General features: G+C 39.7%; 1 protein-coding gene across 28 annotated transcripts in view; it reads right to left on the bottom strand.

Moving 5' to 3' along the window:
• Positions 1-16,084, bottom strand: part of PBRM1 (polybromo 1) — a 116,044-nt gene that overhangs the window by 87,932 nt on the left and 12,028 nt on the right. For all 28 annotated transcript variants that reach the window (XM_045807307.2, XM_045807305.2, XM_045807300.2 and 25 more), the window contains 3 exons: positions 11,560-11,707; positions 6,237-6,380; positions 3,172-3,288 (listed from right to left, as the gene is read on the bottom strand). In XM_045807307.2, coding sequence (XP_045663263.1) covers positions 3,172-3,288; positions 6,237-6,380; positions 11,560-11,707 — 409 coding nt within the window. The remainder of the gene's footprint in view (positions 1-3,171; positions 3,289-6,236; positions 6,381-11,559; positions 11,708-16,084) is intronic.

Below are 16,084 nucleotides of genomic sequence, written 5' to 3'. Positions count from 1 at the left end.
GTTTGGTTCCTTGGAAGAAACAATTGAAGCGGACCAAAAATCAAAAGTTGGTCTACTCTGGGGGAAGAGGTGTGGGTTCTCCAACCTCTTCCAACCTGTTCAAGTCCTTGAAGCCCAAACAACAGCAAAAAGCAGGAGGCTACAGCCTTCATTCAGTTACTGGGCTGAAGGCATGATCTCAGGGGCGCTTCCTCTCATCTGATTCCTCAGCTTACCCCTACTTTAAAGCTATTCTTTTCTTTGTTTGGATTGAACCCCTTTTCTGCCCCCTCTCTTTACCAATTCTACTTCTGAGAAACAGTTCAGAAGACAAATCATAGCAAGGCCACCCAGGCTGGGGTGGAGTGTAATCCCAGCTGTTGGGTCTACATATTCACAATTCCCTCTCCCACTTAGCCGGTCCATCTTGGGAAGGGCTCATAAAGGAAAGGTAAAGACTGCCCTCCCCTCCCAGCCTCAGTCCTTACTGACTTTCAAACTATGACACCCTGAAGGACTGTTGGGAACCTGCTTTTTCCAACCAACTTTTGCTACATGGTGTTCCTGAAAGCCCTCCTGGAATGAGAGAACAGGACATTAATGTGGTTTTTTTTGTTTTTTTTGGTCTTGTTTTTGTTTTAAAAGTAGCCTCCGCACCCAGCATGGAGCCCAATGAGGGGCCTGAACTCACGACCCTGAGCTCAAGACCTGAGCTGAGCTCAAGAGTCAGAATGCTTAACCAACTGAGCCACCTGGGTGCCCCAGGACATTAATGTTTTATTGCTCCAAGTCACCCTTGGTGGCTTGACCACTGGTGATGATCTCCTGCAGAGTAAGAGTAGATCTTGAGTAAAGACTATACTCTGTTGTTGTTGCTGTTTTTCATTGTGTTAAATACACAGAAGAGTTACCATTTAATCATTGTAAGTGTGTGGCTCAGTGGCGTTAAGTACACTCATGTTATTGTACAACCACTGTCATCGTCCATCTTCCAAACCTTTCATCTTCCCAAACTGAATCTCCAGACCCACTGAACAGTAACTGCCCCCCCCCCACTTCCTGACAGTCCCTGGAAACCACAATTCCACTTTCTCTATGAATTTGAATACTCTGAGTACCTTCTACAAAAGGCAATATGCAATACTGTTCCTTCTGTGACAGGCTTATTTCATTTACTATAATGTGTTGTTCAGGGTTCGTTGTAGCGTGTGTCAGAATTTCATTCCTTCTTATTTTATTTTAAATATTTTATTTATTTATTTGAGAGAGAGAGAGAGAATGAGAGAACAAGCAGGGGTAGGGGCAGGGGGAAAGGGAGAAGCAGGCTCCCTGCTGGACCTTGGGATCATGACCTGAGCCGAAGGCAGATGGTTAACCAACTGAGCCCCCCAGGTGCCCCTCACTCTTTTTTTAAAGGCTGAATGACACTCCATGGTATGTATATACCACATTTCATTCATCTAGTCATCTGTCAAGGGACATCTGAGTTGCTCCCATGTTTTAGCTATTTTGAATGATACTGCTGTGAACACGGGTGTACAGATCTCTTTGAGATCCTGCTTTCAATTCCTTTGGGTATACACCCAAAGTGGAATTGCTGGATCACATGGTAATTCTATATTTAATTTTTGGAGGATTCATCTTAATGATTTCCTTTTTTCTTAATTTAAAACATATGACCAATATAATCATTGTATTTTTCTAATCAGATCCACACTTAGACTAGTAGTGGTCACATATGGTTTCTTCTTTTTTTTTTTTTTTAAATTTTTTACGTAAAGTCTACACCCAACATGGGGCTTGAACTCATGACCCCAAGATCAAGCATTGCATGTTTTACCGACTTAAGTCAGCCAGGTGCCCCTATGCTTTACTTCTAAAGTGATAATTGCCCAACAACTAGTCAAGACACATGTCTAAAAAACCAGTCTTGTCGATGATGGATGGGGAAAGCTGCAAGCCACTCATAAGTCAATAAGCATGTCTTACATACCAGTGACAGGCTGGATTCCAACTACATGGCAGGGATACCAAAGAAAATAAGACATAGCCTTTGTTCTTAAATTCAGGGACGTGGGAAGGAGGTAGATACAAAGTAAATGATCACAATGGAGTTAAGTGCTATAGTGAAGTACTTCTAGAAGTATACCCTTGTCTAGAAATAGGCCATGGAAATTTTTGTAGTTCCATGGGCCACAGTGGAATTTTAGCTTATTCACTGCCTTTCAGTTATGAAGCCACAAGATGCCCTGCCACTTTCAAAGAGTCTCACTTGTCTAGAAAACCCCTTCCACTTTGGGGTAGATGAGTACTAGTAGATCTCTCTCTTCTCCATTACCAGGGGATCAGAACTAAAAGAGGAAGAACTCATTTATCTTCTCATTCTGTCTCCTGAGCAAAGAGAATGTTTCTTCTCTTTTATAAATAAAAGGCTTAGTTTAGGTACTTATTTTGTTATTTAAGAATACCAATCTTGGAAACAACCCAATGTCCACTGACAGATGAATGGACAGATAAGATGTGGTATATGCACGTAATAGGAGTATTATTTAGCTTTAAAAAGGAAGGAAATTCTGACACATGCTACAACCTGGATGAACCCTGAATACATGATGTTAAATGAGATAAGCCAAATATAAAAGGATAAATATTGCATGAGTCCTCTTACAATCAGGTACTTAGAATAGTCAAATTCATAGAGAGAACACAGAATGGTAGTTGCCAGAAGCTGGGGGCTGAGCGGGAATGGCAAGTTATTGGGTTTTTTTTGCGGTTTGTATTTTATTTTACTTTATTTTATGGGGAGTTATTGTTTAATGAACACAAAGTTTTAATTAAGGAGATGGACATACAATACGAATGTACTTACTTCACTGAACTGTACACTTAAAATGGTTAAATGGTAAATCTGACATATATTTCACAAAAACCAAAAAACAAACAGGAAGAATAACCAATCAAAAACAATTTTGTTTTAAACCCACAACCTTTAGGCGAAATAAAATTATAGAATACGTCTTATGTGATTGCTGCTGTGGCCTCGAGGAAGATCTCTTGGCAGCCTCGAATGCCTTTCACTAACTTTACCTTATTTACTAAGAACTAATAAATTTTCTGAAGTACCTGAAAAAACGAAAACCAGACCAAACAAAAACACACCTTAACTCAGGTGTCTTCAACTGCGCCACTTACCACTTTAGAAGGCAGCTTCTGAAACAGTTCACTAACGAGACGTCCTGATGGATTTGTGGCTACAACTATGGCTTCCAGAAGCTGCTCCAGGATCTCCTTCAAGTAACTTGGAGAAGACTGGGAGGAGGGGGTTAGCAGGAAAGAGAGAAGGGAGGGAGGACTGTGAGAGAAATCCAAAAATAAATGCTAAAATGTTAAAGTTAATACAAAAAAGCAACTTGTAAACAGTACTTGTTTAGTGTAACTTTCAAGAATACCGCAGAAACGCTCTGTTGCTGGACATGGGGCTTGCACCCCTAGAATGACATATGGGAAACTGAGCAGGCTCCTTATGTTAATTTGGTAACTAAATCCCTTGGCTCAGGTCCTTTTACTGAACTCTATTCCACAGTAAACACTTAACAGTGAAATTCAAGTGCCATATGTATAAAATGATGGAAATGCAAACGTTTTTAGGGTCTGAGCAACGGAGAGAAAACATGTCCCGCGATACCGGACTCTCTCTACATCTGCTGTTTCTATCTACTGAAGTCTTAATATTCTGGTAGAACAAGCACGTATGTAAAGCTGGATGTATATACTTCTACACATGGGTCAGATCTAACGACAGAATCCAAGCTATCTCAAAAGTGAATGGAAATTAAATCAAATGATGCACATTATTTCTGCCCTGCAGACTGGCTGACTTACTCCTACCCTAGTCACTATTTCAACAAGGGGAAAGTATATGCCCCAAACAGTACTTGGCCAGAAAGGGTCTGATCCTGAAGCTGGTTTCTACACTAAGTAATGGCATGTGTGAGTCAAGAGTTATAGAAAATGGGTGTGCCCAGTGGCTCAATTGTTTAAACCCCCGACTCTTGATTCTGGTCATGATCTTGGGGTTGTGAGATAGAGCCCCATGTAGGGCTCCATGCTCAGCGGGGAGTCTGCTTGAGATACTCTCCCCCTGCCCCTCCCTGCCACGTTCACTCTCTCTCTCCAAAATAAATAAATAAATCTTAAAAAAAAAAGTCATACAAAATGTACTTCATGTCCAAACCCTATTTTGTGCATATAAAAGAAAGGTTAATGGTATTTCTGGCTTAAATCGTAAAAGCACTGGTAACTGTGTCCTCATCTAACAGGTCTTTTTTATTTAGTACAGTCTCAATTTTAAGGTCCAACATTAACTCCACAGAGAGAGCACTAACATCTCTTGAGGCTAGCACAGTGCCTGGCAATAACAGACACACAACAAATATTTAACAAATAAAATGTGATTAGCTGAGAGTCCCCAACCACATAATCTTAGAGAACCAACAAAACACTGACGAAGGCAGACTAAAAATACCCATGCTTAAGTCACTTACTTCCTGGCTAAAACACAGTACCACAGAGTTAGCTTCAAAAAGAGGAGAGTTATATTCTGCAGCCAAGACTCCTCTCCTCCCAACCCAACCAGCTACTTTGGAAACATGTGTCGCGGATGACCTGGAGCACACTGTGTGAATGCATTCATACAACCTATTTCCACAACTGGGAAAACTCCAAGGAAATCATTCTGAATTTAAAAATGAGAAGCTCAAAAAGTCCCTCTTCTTTCATAACAGCTTAGGGCTAAGAAGCAGCCTGGGAGATATAAATATGAATGTGCAAGATCCTCCCAATTTCTTACCAAAGAAACACAGGCAAGTTCTAAATGCAGGCAGTTTCATTTTTTGACTAGAACCTTGGAGGCCTATAAGAAGACTGACCCTCTGTAGGTAATGTCCTGCCCAAGAAAGCATGGGGTAAATGGCTGTTCCTGTATTAATACTGGAGTAAAATTTCAGGGAATCCCTAGTTAACTGCCTTCTACCAAATTCTAATCATTTAGCTGCTAGAAAGGAATTGACAGGGTGCCTAAGAACTATATTTTCAGACTCCAAGAAGCAGTTACTTTTTTTTGAGAGAGAAAGTTAGAGCACGTGGATATGTGAGTGGTGGGGAAGAAGATGGAGAGGGAAAATCTTAAGCCGACTCCACCCTGAGCACGGAGCCCAATGCGGGGCTCCATTATCATGACCTGAGCCAAAACCAAGAGCTTAACCGACTGAGCCACCTAGGCGCCCTGAAGTATTTACATTTTTGAGAAATTCACCTACCACTTCTTTTTTCTGTGTTCAAGTTTTAGGAGAAATACTATTTAGGTTAACTTAGGGAAAAAAGGGGAATGCTCTGCTTTGGGTGTTTCACTATTTAGCTACAGAAGAGAAATGCCCTTACTTTTAATATCCTTCTTCCTCTTTTTAAACATGTGTTTAAAAAGTATTTATCACTACATACACACCAGGCACACAGCCTAGATGTCCGGAATAGGTGAATACGGTGGTATTTTTTTGTGGAGCTATCAATCTCCTTGGAAGAAGAAAGTTAACATGTAAACAGATAAACAAGTTATTTCACATATAGTAACAAAAAACTGAGGCCCACAGAACAGAGTGATGTTATGATGGGAAAGGAGATGTACGGGGCAAACAATTTAGACAGGTGGTCAGGAAAGTCCCCTCCTAGCTGTCATTATTTTAAGTGATGTTAGAATCATGAAAAAGAGCCAGTCACGGAAAGAGCCAAAGGAAGCACGTTCTAAACAGAAGAGCAACTGCAAAATTCTAGAGGCAGGAACACATCTGGCATGTTCTAGGAAGAGCACCAGTAGATCTACAAAAAATATTCCTAAGGTGATTCCAAGGACTCTCCGAGAACATTTAATTGCAACACTGCCTACTCTTATATCTCAATCCAGTAGTACTGGAACAGTCCTTGATAATATGAAGGCTCTCCTTAAAACTGAGCAGGAAATATGCATTAATGTAAGAGCAACTCATGAAAACAACCACTCATGGCACACACTGTCCAGGATGTCCTAGGATCCCTTGGAATTGGGAGTGGGGCTCTCTGGTCATATGTCCCCTTGCCCTCATAGTTACCAACATAACTCCACAGAAAGCCCAGCTGCCCGGAGCAGCACAGAAGAAATCACAGGCAGGGGGCCTGGTTCACCTCCCAATGGTCCATCTTACTCATTCCAGCTACATACTCACTCCGTCAGTCACTGTGCCTTGATTGTCTTGCCCATCTTCATCATCATCTTCGTCATCTGCTTCTCCCTTTTGAACAAACTCATTTCTTGTTCGAAGGTACAAATCCCAGAGTTTACAAGCAGCTTTATATTCAGGAGAATCTGGCTGTACATTAACAAAAACAAGAGAAAAAAAAAATCACTTTGGTATTTTATTGTAAATCAATGACTACTTTTAAAGCATTCTGTTCCAGCAGAGACTAGCATTCTAAGACATTAATGTTGAAACTCTTACTACAAATTTAGAAATCCTTGATTAAAAGATACATGGGCCTCAATTCCTCTTCTGAAGAACTAAGCATATGTTTTAAAGGCAATCTGAAATCATATTATTTTATTTATTTATGCCCTACTATCTCATTACATTACGATCTGAGGCAGAGGATAAATGATTTAAATTAAAACTAATTACTCATACACGAAGAAAGGCAATTTAAAAGGTAAGATCCAACTTAACGGCTGTAAGTGTAAAGGATAGAAGTTAATGATTGTTCTTGGGGGCGCCTGGGTGGCACAGCGGTTAAGCGCCTGCCTTCGGGTCAGGGCATGATCCCGGCGTTACGGGATCGAGCCCCACATCAGGCTCCTCTGCTATGAGCCTGCTTCTTCCTCTCCCGCTCCCCCTGCTTGTGATTCCCTCTCTCGCTGGCTGTCTCTATGTCTGTCAAATAAATAAATAAAATCTTAAAAAAAAAAAAAAAAGAAGTTAATGATTGTTCTAATACTACTTCTGTTTTTTAAGCTATTTACTACTTTATTTAAAGACTTCTTTTCCTGAAGTATAACAGGAATAAACTCAAACTGAAACTTTCCAGTTAAAGCAATGCTAGAAGCAATGTTAAAACAAACAAACAAACAAAAACAAAAACAAAAACAAAACTTTCAAAATGCATCCAGGGACTGCCAATAAGGAGAAGGCAATGCTCAGAAGAGCAAGAATAGAGTAAAAGCAGGAACCCAGATGACCAAGCAGAACACTGAAACTGATGTTCACTTGAGGGCTCTTGTAAGACAAGATAAACCTAAGCTTTAGTTTTCAAGGCTCTCTGAGGCTGCAAGGATAGGAGATAAGAGTCAGGGCCCACCAGAAGCTGGGACTCCCAAGTCCACAGTTGCAGTGTAAGTGTGAATTCAAAACGGTTCAGTTTCTGCGATGCCTGGGAACACTACCCACCTCAGCCTCCACCCAGCTCAACCTGTGTTTATCTCAAACCATGGTACTGCAGGGAGAGGAGAGACATGGAATGAACCTCCTCCGAGAACTCTTCATCATATGCTAGCCCTAACAAAGACAGGCCACGTGCCTGGGATAAGCAACACACTACCCTGAATGAACCCAACTTCAAGCTTCAAACAATCTCTAGAGATCAAGTTCCCAGGGATATGAGCTCAAGGTTAAAATTCATGAAACACACAAGAATGAAACAACCACAAAACAAAGCCAGCAGAAATAACCGCAAAATCAGACATGCAAGTATTTCAGATATTGGAATTATCTGCCATAGAATGAAAAATAAGTATGTTGAACATGTTTAAAGAAACAATGGGATTGAAAAATATAAGCAAATTGCAGGAAACCCTGAAAAAGAAACTACTTCCAAAATATGAAAAACACAAATATTAAAATATAAGAACTCAATAGCATGGTTAAAGAGCAGATTTCAAGAAAACTGGAATAACTAAAGAAATAACCTAAAAAGCAATACAGGCACTAAAAAGGGGACCATGAACGGTTAGGAGAGACAGAGACTTGAGAGGGCTCTAACAGAACACACAATCAGAGTTCTAGCAGGAGAGAGAGTGCAGCGGGGGCAGCATGCAAAGACAGAACAGCTGCAAACGTCTCAGAGCTAATGAAAAACATCAAACCAAAGATTTAGAAAGCCCTACTAATAAAAAGATAGTCATATCTAGACACATCGCCGTGAAACTGTAGAACACAAGAGACAAAAAGACACCAAAGACAGCCACAAAGAAAAGACAGCTAATCTTCAAAGGAACTAAAATTATATTGACAGAGGACTTCTGGATGGCAATAAAAGAATAAAGAATAGGGTGCCTGGCTAGCTCAGTCAGAAGAGCATGCAACTTCTGATCTCGGGGCCATGAGTTAGAGCCCCATGCTGAGTGTAAAGATTAATTAAAATAAATAAATAAACTTAAAAAAACTATCTGTAAAACAATAACCTTATTTTATGGGATTAAAAATTTGCCACAACAGGGGTGCCCGGCTGGCTCAGTCAATGGAGTGTATGACTCTTCATCTCTAGGTTGTGAGTTCCAGCCCCATGTTGGGTACAAAGATTACTTAAAAATAAAAAAAATTTTTTTTTAAGATTTATTTGTTTATTTGAGAGAGAGAGAGAGAGAACACGAACAGGGGGAGTAGTAGGGGGAGAGGGGGAGAGAAAATCCTCTAGCACACTCCCCACTGAGCACAGAGCCAATGCAGGGCTCGATCCCAAGACCCTGAGATCACAACCCGAGCCAAAATCAAGAGCTGGATGCTCAACCGACTGTACCACACAGGCGCCCCCAAACTAAAATCTTTTTAAAAAATCTGCCACAACAAAACTAAAATACAAAATATCAGTAGCAGAGAGATCAGAGTTGAATTATTTTAAGGTCTTTGTATTGTTTAAAAGGAGGTTTAAGATGCTGATTAACTTTTAACTTTGATAAGTTAATTATGCATATTAAAACTTCTTGATTAAAAACTAAGAGATTATCAACAGATCTTACAACTCCCAAATTATAGAGAAAATAAGAGGGAATAACAAAATGAAACAAAAGGAAGGCAGAAAGAAAAACAAGAAAAAAAAATTACAAAATGAGATGAAGAGAAAGTGGAAATTTAGATGACAGGAATACATCCGAACATAATGTTATTACTAAAACTTACGTAAAAAGATGAAATTCCAGTTAAAAAGATTATCACCTGTATTAATAGAAATTCACGCATATGCTGTTTACAAGGGATGCATTAGCATGAAAAGGTTGAAGGAAAAGAATGGAAAAAAATAAACTAGGTAAATACAAAAATAAAAGCTGATAGAACTTTATTAATATCAGATAAAACAGACTTCAAACAAAAGACATTACTAATGATACTACATAATGCAAAAAAAACATTCAATTTACTAGACAATATAACAATTTTAAACTTATGCTCCCAGTTGCAGTTTTAAAATACATAAAGCAAAAGATCAACAGAGTTATAAGGAAAAACAGACAAATCCATCGTCAGAATGAGAGATTTTAAAACACCATTTCGTAAATAGATAGTTGTAGAGATAAATCGGTAAGGATAAAAATGATTTTAGTAATATAATTAACAAGCTAGGTCTGATGGACACAGGTAGAATCTTGTATCCAATGAAGAGCACCTTGTTATAGTCACAAAATTTATAGCACCTTTACTCCTGATAGCTCGAAGTAGAAACAACCTAAATGCCCATCAAATAGGAAATGGATAAACAAAGTGTGGTTCAGCCATGTAATAGCATATTATCCAGTCACAGAAAGGAATGAAGTACTAATACATGCTACAAAATGGATGAACGTCGAAGACCTGCTCAGTGAAAGAAGCCAGGCACCTAATGCCATAGTATCTGATTCCATTTAAATGCAACGTGCCGAACAGACAAATCCACAAGGAAAGAAAATAGATTTAGTGGTTGTCAGAGGCATGGAGGAGAGGAAATGGAGAGTACCTGTTAATGGGTACGGTTTTCTTTTTGGGGTAATGAAAATATTCTGAAGTTAGGTATTAGGTATTAGCGATGGCTGTACAACTTTGTGAATATACCAAAAACCCCCAGGAGCACCTGGGTGGCGCAGTCAAGCGTCTGCCTTCGGCTCAGGGCGTGATCCCAGCGTTCTGGGATCAAGCCCCACATCAGGCTTCTCTGCTAGGAGCCTGCTTCTTCCTCTCCCACTCCCCCTGCTTGTGTTCCCTCTCTCGCTGGCTGTCTAATAAATAAATAAAATCTTTAAAAAAAACAAAAACAAAAAACCCTGAATTCTATACTTTATCATTTATTAATTTTTTTTTTTTTAAGTAGGCTCCATGCCCAGTGTGGAGCCCAACACAGGCTTGAATTCACAACCCTGACATCAAGACTGGAGAAGATGTCAAGAGTTGGATGCTTAATCAACTGAGCCACCCAGGCGCTCCTGAATTCTACACTTTAAAAGACTGTGTGAATTGTATCTCAATTAAAGAAAAAATATATATACACATATATATATATATATATATTACATAGTATTAAGAACAAATCTAGTAACACTTTGCAGAATCTTTATTAAAAAAATCTAAAGCTTTGCTAAAATAAAGAAGACTTAAACAAACAATGACACGTCAAATTCAAAGACTGAGATAATCATTATCACAATTATGTTAATTTTCCAAAATATGACTGATTCAGAGTCCATGCAATTTCAATAAACCTTCCAACAATTTTTTTTGTGCTTGACTTAACACAATGTATAAATGTCTAAGAAAAGAGCCGAGAATAATCAATAACCAGTGTTTTCCTTACTTGATAAAGAATTATAAAGCCATAATAATTAAGCAGGAATAAAACAGCCGAGTAATAGATAAACCGGCCAAAACAAAAGGAACAGACTAAAGGGCCAGAAAGGGACCCGTAAGTACACGGAAATGGTGTGAGCATTGATGGTGCAGACGAATGTGGAGAGGATGGCCACTTCAAGGTGCTGCTTATCCGTTAGGAAACAAAATAGAACCCTACCTCACAGAAGACACAAAAACCAATCTGAGCTGCCTTAAAGGCTTGTATGTGAAAGACAAAACTATTAAACTTTTAGAAGAAAATATAAGAGTGTCTTTATAATCTTTGGATAAGAGGGATTTCTGCAACAAGACACAATGACAAACCACAAAATTAAAGAGTACTCAATTCGATTATATTAAAATAATCTTCTGTTCATCAAGACACCATAAAGAATGAAAACAGCCTCATAGAAGAGAAGATACTTGTGACAAATATAACCAAAAAGGATTAGTACCCAGAATATATAAAAAAAACTTCTAGAAATAAATATGAAAATGACAACTCAAGAGAAAAATGGGCAAAAGATTTGAAAAGACACAAAAGAAACAAAAATGGTACACGCCATATGAATCTTCAGTCTCTTTCTTTAAAGAAACAAACTCAAAACACCAAATGAGAAAACACTATTTACCTATTAGACTGATAAATATTAAGGCGGCAAATTATTATCAAATTGGAAACCTTCCAAATGTGATGCTTTCTTACCTTGTAATAGGCCTTTGCATTGTTAAAAAGCAGCTGGAAGTCAGCAGTCAGCAGATTCACATCATCATACTCTTCCATTTTTAGCTTTTGTTGGATTTTCATCAAATCAATGGGCTGAGAAACCACTTCATAATAGTCTGGTTGATTTCTGTTATAATTTTTTTAAAAAAGGTATTAGTCCAAAGCCCATATAAAATTATATTTCAAAACTACTTATGGTCATGTCCAACATTCCAAGCGATAGAACATACTAGACTTACTCCGATTATTAGAACTAAAAGAGAGTTACAAGAGCAAGGTACGTATGCAAGCCCTTTTCTAAGTATATATTAGCAACATAAAAACCTAACACAGCATCTGTGATGGTCATTTATACACTAAATGTTTAAGATTTGGGGCATCAGCACTAAAACAACGTCACCGGCATCTTCTGCAAATGAAAACAACTTACCTTTTGTGTTGTTCAAGAGTAGCTGAAAACAGATTCACGTTTCAAAGCTCTTTACAAACTTACACAATGGACTCTCTCTTCACTTAGTGACCACAGAACTTTTCCTGCCAGGTACTATCAAGCGTCTATTATATATACTGCTCTAATACCAATGACTAAACCCACAGAGGAGAGAGAGGAGGTTGTTGGCACAAGGAGCTTACCAAAGATAAAAAGGTGTCAGACATAAACAAACATGACCAAACTATTTAAAGAAAAAAAAAAAAAACCCAAACACACAGAGTATGATAAATAAAAAATCCAGGATAGTGATTATCTCTTGGAGGGGAGGGATAGTGAGGGTCACACAGGAAACTTCAAAGGTGGTTATAAATGATAATTTCTTAAGTTGTGTTTTGGGTTCATGGATGTTTAGTATTATTCTCTCTGGCTTCTCTTTTAAAAATTTTATTTAAATTCAATTAATTAACACCTAGTGTATTATTAGTTTCAGGGGTAGAGTCCAGTGATTCATCAGTCGTATATAACACCCAGTGCTCTTTACATCACGTGCCCTCCTTAATGCCCATCACTATCTCTGGTTTTTTTCCAATGAGATTTCACGAAACAAGTAAACCTCCTCAAAAATTATTTCAGTGACTATTTCTCTCAATTCTCCCTCAGGGATAGGTAGTTAACTCCATTCTAGATGTGTAAGAAAGAAGTAATTACATACAAAGAATGTCACATCATTAAGGCTTTAATCTTCCTTGGGACCTTGGCTGACATGCTATAGCCATATACGTAGTATATATTTCATTTTTAAAACCTTTTTATTCTGACATAAAAATTGCAAGAGTAATACAACCCATGTTTTTTTGAACCATTTGAAAGTAAGCTGCTGACATGAGGTCCTATCACCCTTGAATAATTTAGTATTTCCTATAAACAAGGACCATAGCTCAATCATCAAAATCAGGAAACTGGCTCTGATACAGTACCACCATTTAATCCTCAGACCCCATTCATATTCTGTAACTGTTCAGAATCATGTGACGCATTTAGTTATATTTCTTTAGTTTCTTTCATTCTGAAACAGGTCCTCAGTCTTTCTTCAACTTTCAAGATCTTGATACTTTTGAATAACTTATGGGCCAGTTATTTTATAGGGTGTCCCTCAATTTGAGTTTGTCTGTTTTCCTGATGAATAAATGCAGGCTATGCTTCGGCAGGACTGTGACAAAAATGGTGCTGCATTCGTCACACTGTATCCCCTCATGTGCCTCCTGATACCGGCTGCCCAACTTCTCAACTGACCAAGTTACCGTTTCTCTGCCTGTACTCTACAGAGCGGTGCTTCCCGACTACGTAAAAGCCCATTCCTAACCAATTTACCCATTTATTTATATCAATGTGAATCCCCGGATTCCTCTTTGGAAGTCGTTAAAACCCATTACATTAATTATTCTGATGCTCAAACTGCTCAAAGTTGGGCCAGGAGTCCTTTCAAGATGGTTTGTATTCTCTATGTGCTTTTGACATGTTCCCATCACCCTTTGGACATCTGCTTACTTTCTGGCAGCCTAAGATGTTACAGGGTCATCTTGTACTTTCCTTGCCCTTAAAATCAGCCATTTCCCCAAAGAACTCAAGCTCCCTGCAACGGTAAATGGTATTTAAAAAGGAAGTCCAAGGTGCTGCATGTGCTCAAGTATACTAGTGTGTCACCACCCCCAGGCTGTCTGAATGGACAAAGATGGGGACAGACATATACTCACTCATATCTATATTTCTATTATCTACATATGTTGGAAACCATGAATTCACACCAACATTTCCAATTCTAATCCTACACCACAGGGTTCAATCTAGTTTCCTTTCCCTATCTGTACTCCCTTTCTCAAAAAGGAGAAGCCTGAGTCCTATTGTTCACAATGTATTTACTAACATGATTGGTTTCCTGTACATAACCAGTCTCCTCTTGCTGCTGTCTACTTCCATCCCATAATGCTTTTCCTCCTCTCACTAAGGCTATGACTCCTTGCCCTGGGCTTGGCCACACCCCATGTGGATGCCCTCTTTACCCCTCCCATGACAGACCACCGCCACCACTATTCCCCCAACATGGATGTCACCCTCCCTCCACTTAGGCCTCAACACACTGTGCCAGGAAGTCCTTCAACATAAACCCCCTATGTACCACACCCAGGCCCTGACACTCCGTGAGGTGATATTGCTACTATCCACAACCCTCCCCACAACACCCCACCACCTGTTTTCCTGGCAGATGCCAAGTTTGCTCAGTCTCACCTAATGGCTTTTGGATTAAATTCTTCAGGAAGGGAAAAGAAGAGGAAAAATAAATTGAGTTTTTTTTTAGTGAACTATGAAATTAAGTACGAGGGGATAAAAGGAGTACTCATTCTACTATTTGGACAAAGTGCAAGAACACAAAGGTCTCTGTGAGTAACAACAAAGGACCATTCAGGCCTAATGTCGATGCTGTCAGTGGTGCCAAGGGACTTTCTCAGGGTGAGCGTTAGGGCTTTGTTAACCTGATATCCACGATGGCTCTCTCCACCTGGGCCTGATGGGCCCCCTGCTCCTTGCTGAGGCTGGACCTCAGCAGCCTCTCAGGCTTGGAGGATTATCTGTGGACAACTGAGAACCCAATGAGGACATGTGCCTAGGAGGAACACTCTCTCCCAGAAGCTCTGTGAGAGGGCTCCTTACCACAGACTTACCGCACAGACAAAAGGAAGTCAGGATCTCATCATTCCACTTTGTGTGATAAGGTCAAAACAAGGGCCTCCCCTTTTCAAAGTGAAAGAGTTCTACTAATTTTTCCCACTTTAAACAACATGCAGAAAAGTGTAAGATAATAGAAGTTGTCCCTACTCATCCAGAGATAAAAGCACTATTAGGATCCTTTCAGACTTCCATGCACACGTATACACAAGCAGGACTGTGCAGTGCAAGTTCTTGCACAACAGCTTTTCTCTTTCAACAACAGGCGAAGGCACCCTGCATGATATGGCCGCAGAACAGCCAAACTGTAACTGACAATTTTAACCAGAAAAGTGAGAAATACTGGGCCTGATATGCGGAGCCTGCTGGCTGCCCCCAAACTCATTTTCCCTTTCCCCAGGATGGCAGCAGTCTGAGCTGCTACGTGACTACTAAAGAGCATCTTCTCCAGTCTTGCCGCGGCGAAGTTCTGGCCAATACAAGAGCTGAAGTGTACCACACAAAGGTCACATCCTTAACATGCCTTCTTTATCCTATGGGCTGGAAGACAGCTATGGTGGGGAGCCATCTCAGACCATGCACAGGAGTGATACCCAAGGACAGCACAGGAAAGAGACAGTACCTAGGTCCTGAGGACTTTATAGAACAGAACTTTTATATGAGAAAAAACTTTTCTTGTTTCAACCATTGTTAATTTGGATGTCTTAGCACAAGTAGCTTAATATACTAATCAAAACAAAGTCTCAAAAAGATTCACAATTGTGTAGCTCTGAGCATTACGGCTTCCCACAAACTCTTAAGAAAACATACACATTCCAGAGGGGTAGCGGTGCCCTCAGGCACAGCACGGGGGGGGGAAGGCAACCAGTGCTCGTAGGGAACTGCAACTTGGAGGCTAGAACACAGCGCTCTAGCACCCCAAGGCCTACACCCTCCACCCTCGGGACTAGCCTGCTGGTAGGAAGCAGGCAGCAGAGGGCAGTCCTTTTCTACGAGGAATTTATACTGTGTACTGCAGTACAATGTTGCTCCTCTCTACAGCATACCAGTTAAGAGCACAGGTTCTAGAATCAGAAAGACTTGAGTCTGTACCCTGGTTATCCTTCAGTAGTTCTAAGAACGTGTGCAAGTTTTCATCTATAAACCACAATTAATAATACTTTTCAAGTTTAAACAATATAAGGAAGTGCTTAGCACAGTGTCTAGCATGTGGTAAACAATAAATATGGGCTTTTATTATCATATGCTAATTAAATGACAACTTTTAAAAGACTGTTATGATAAACCAACTGAAATCTGGAGACAGTCACCTCATTTAAAAAAGAGCCCTTCCTCTCTGGCCATGAT

This window comes from Ursus americanus, chromosome 14 (genome assembly GCF_024610735.1).
Source record: "Ursus americanus isolate L20-20 chromosome 14, mUrsAme1.1.p, whole genome shotgun sequence".
Taxonomy (NCBI): Eukaryota; Metazoa; Chordata; class Mammalia; order Carnivora; family Ursidae; genus Ursus; species Ursus americanus.
Note: the sequence above shows the minus strand (reverse complement) of the source record. Positions and strands in the feature narration are given on the sequence as shown.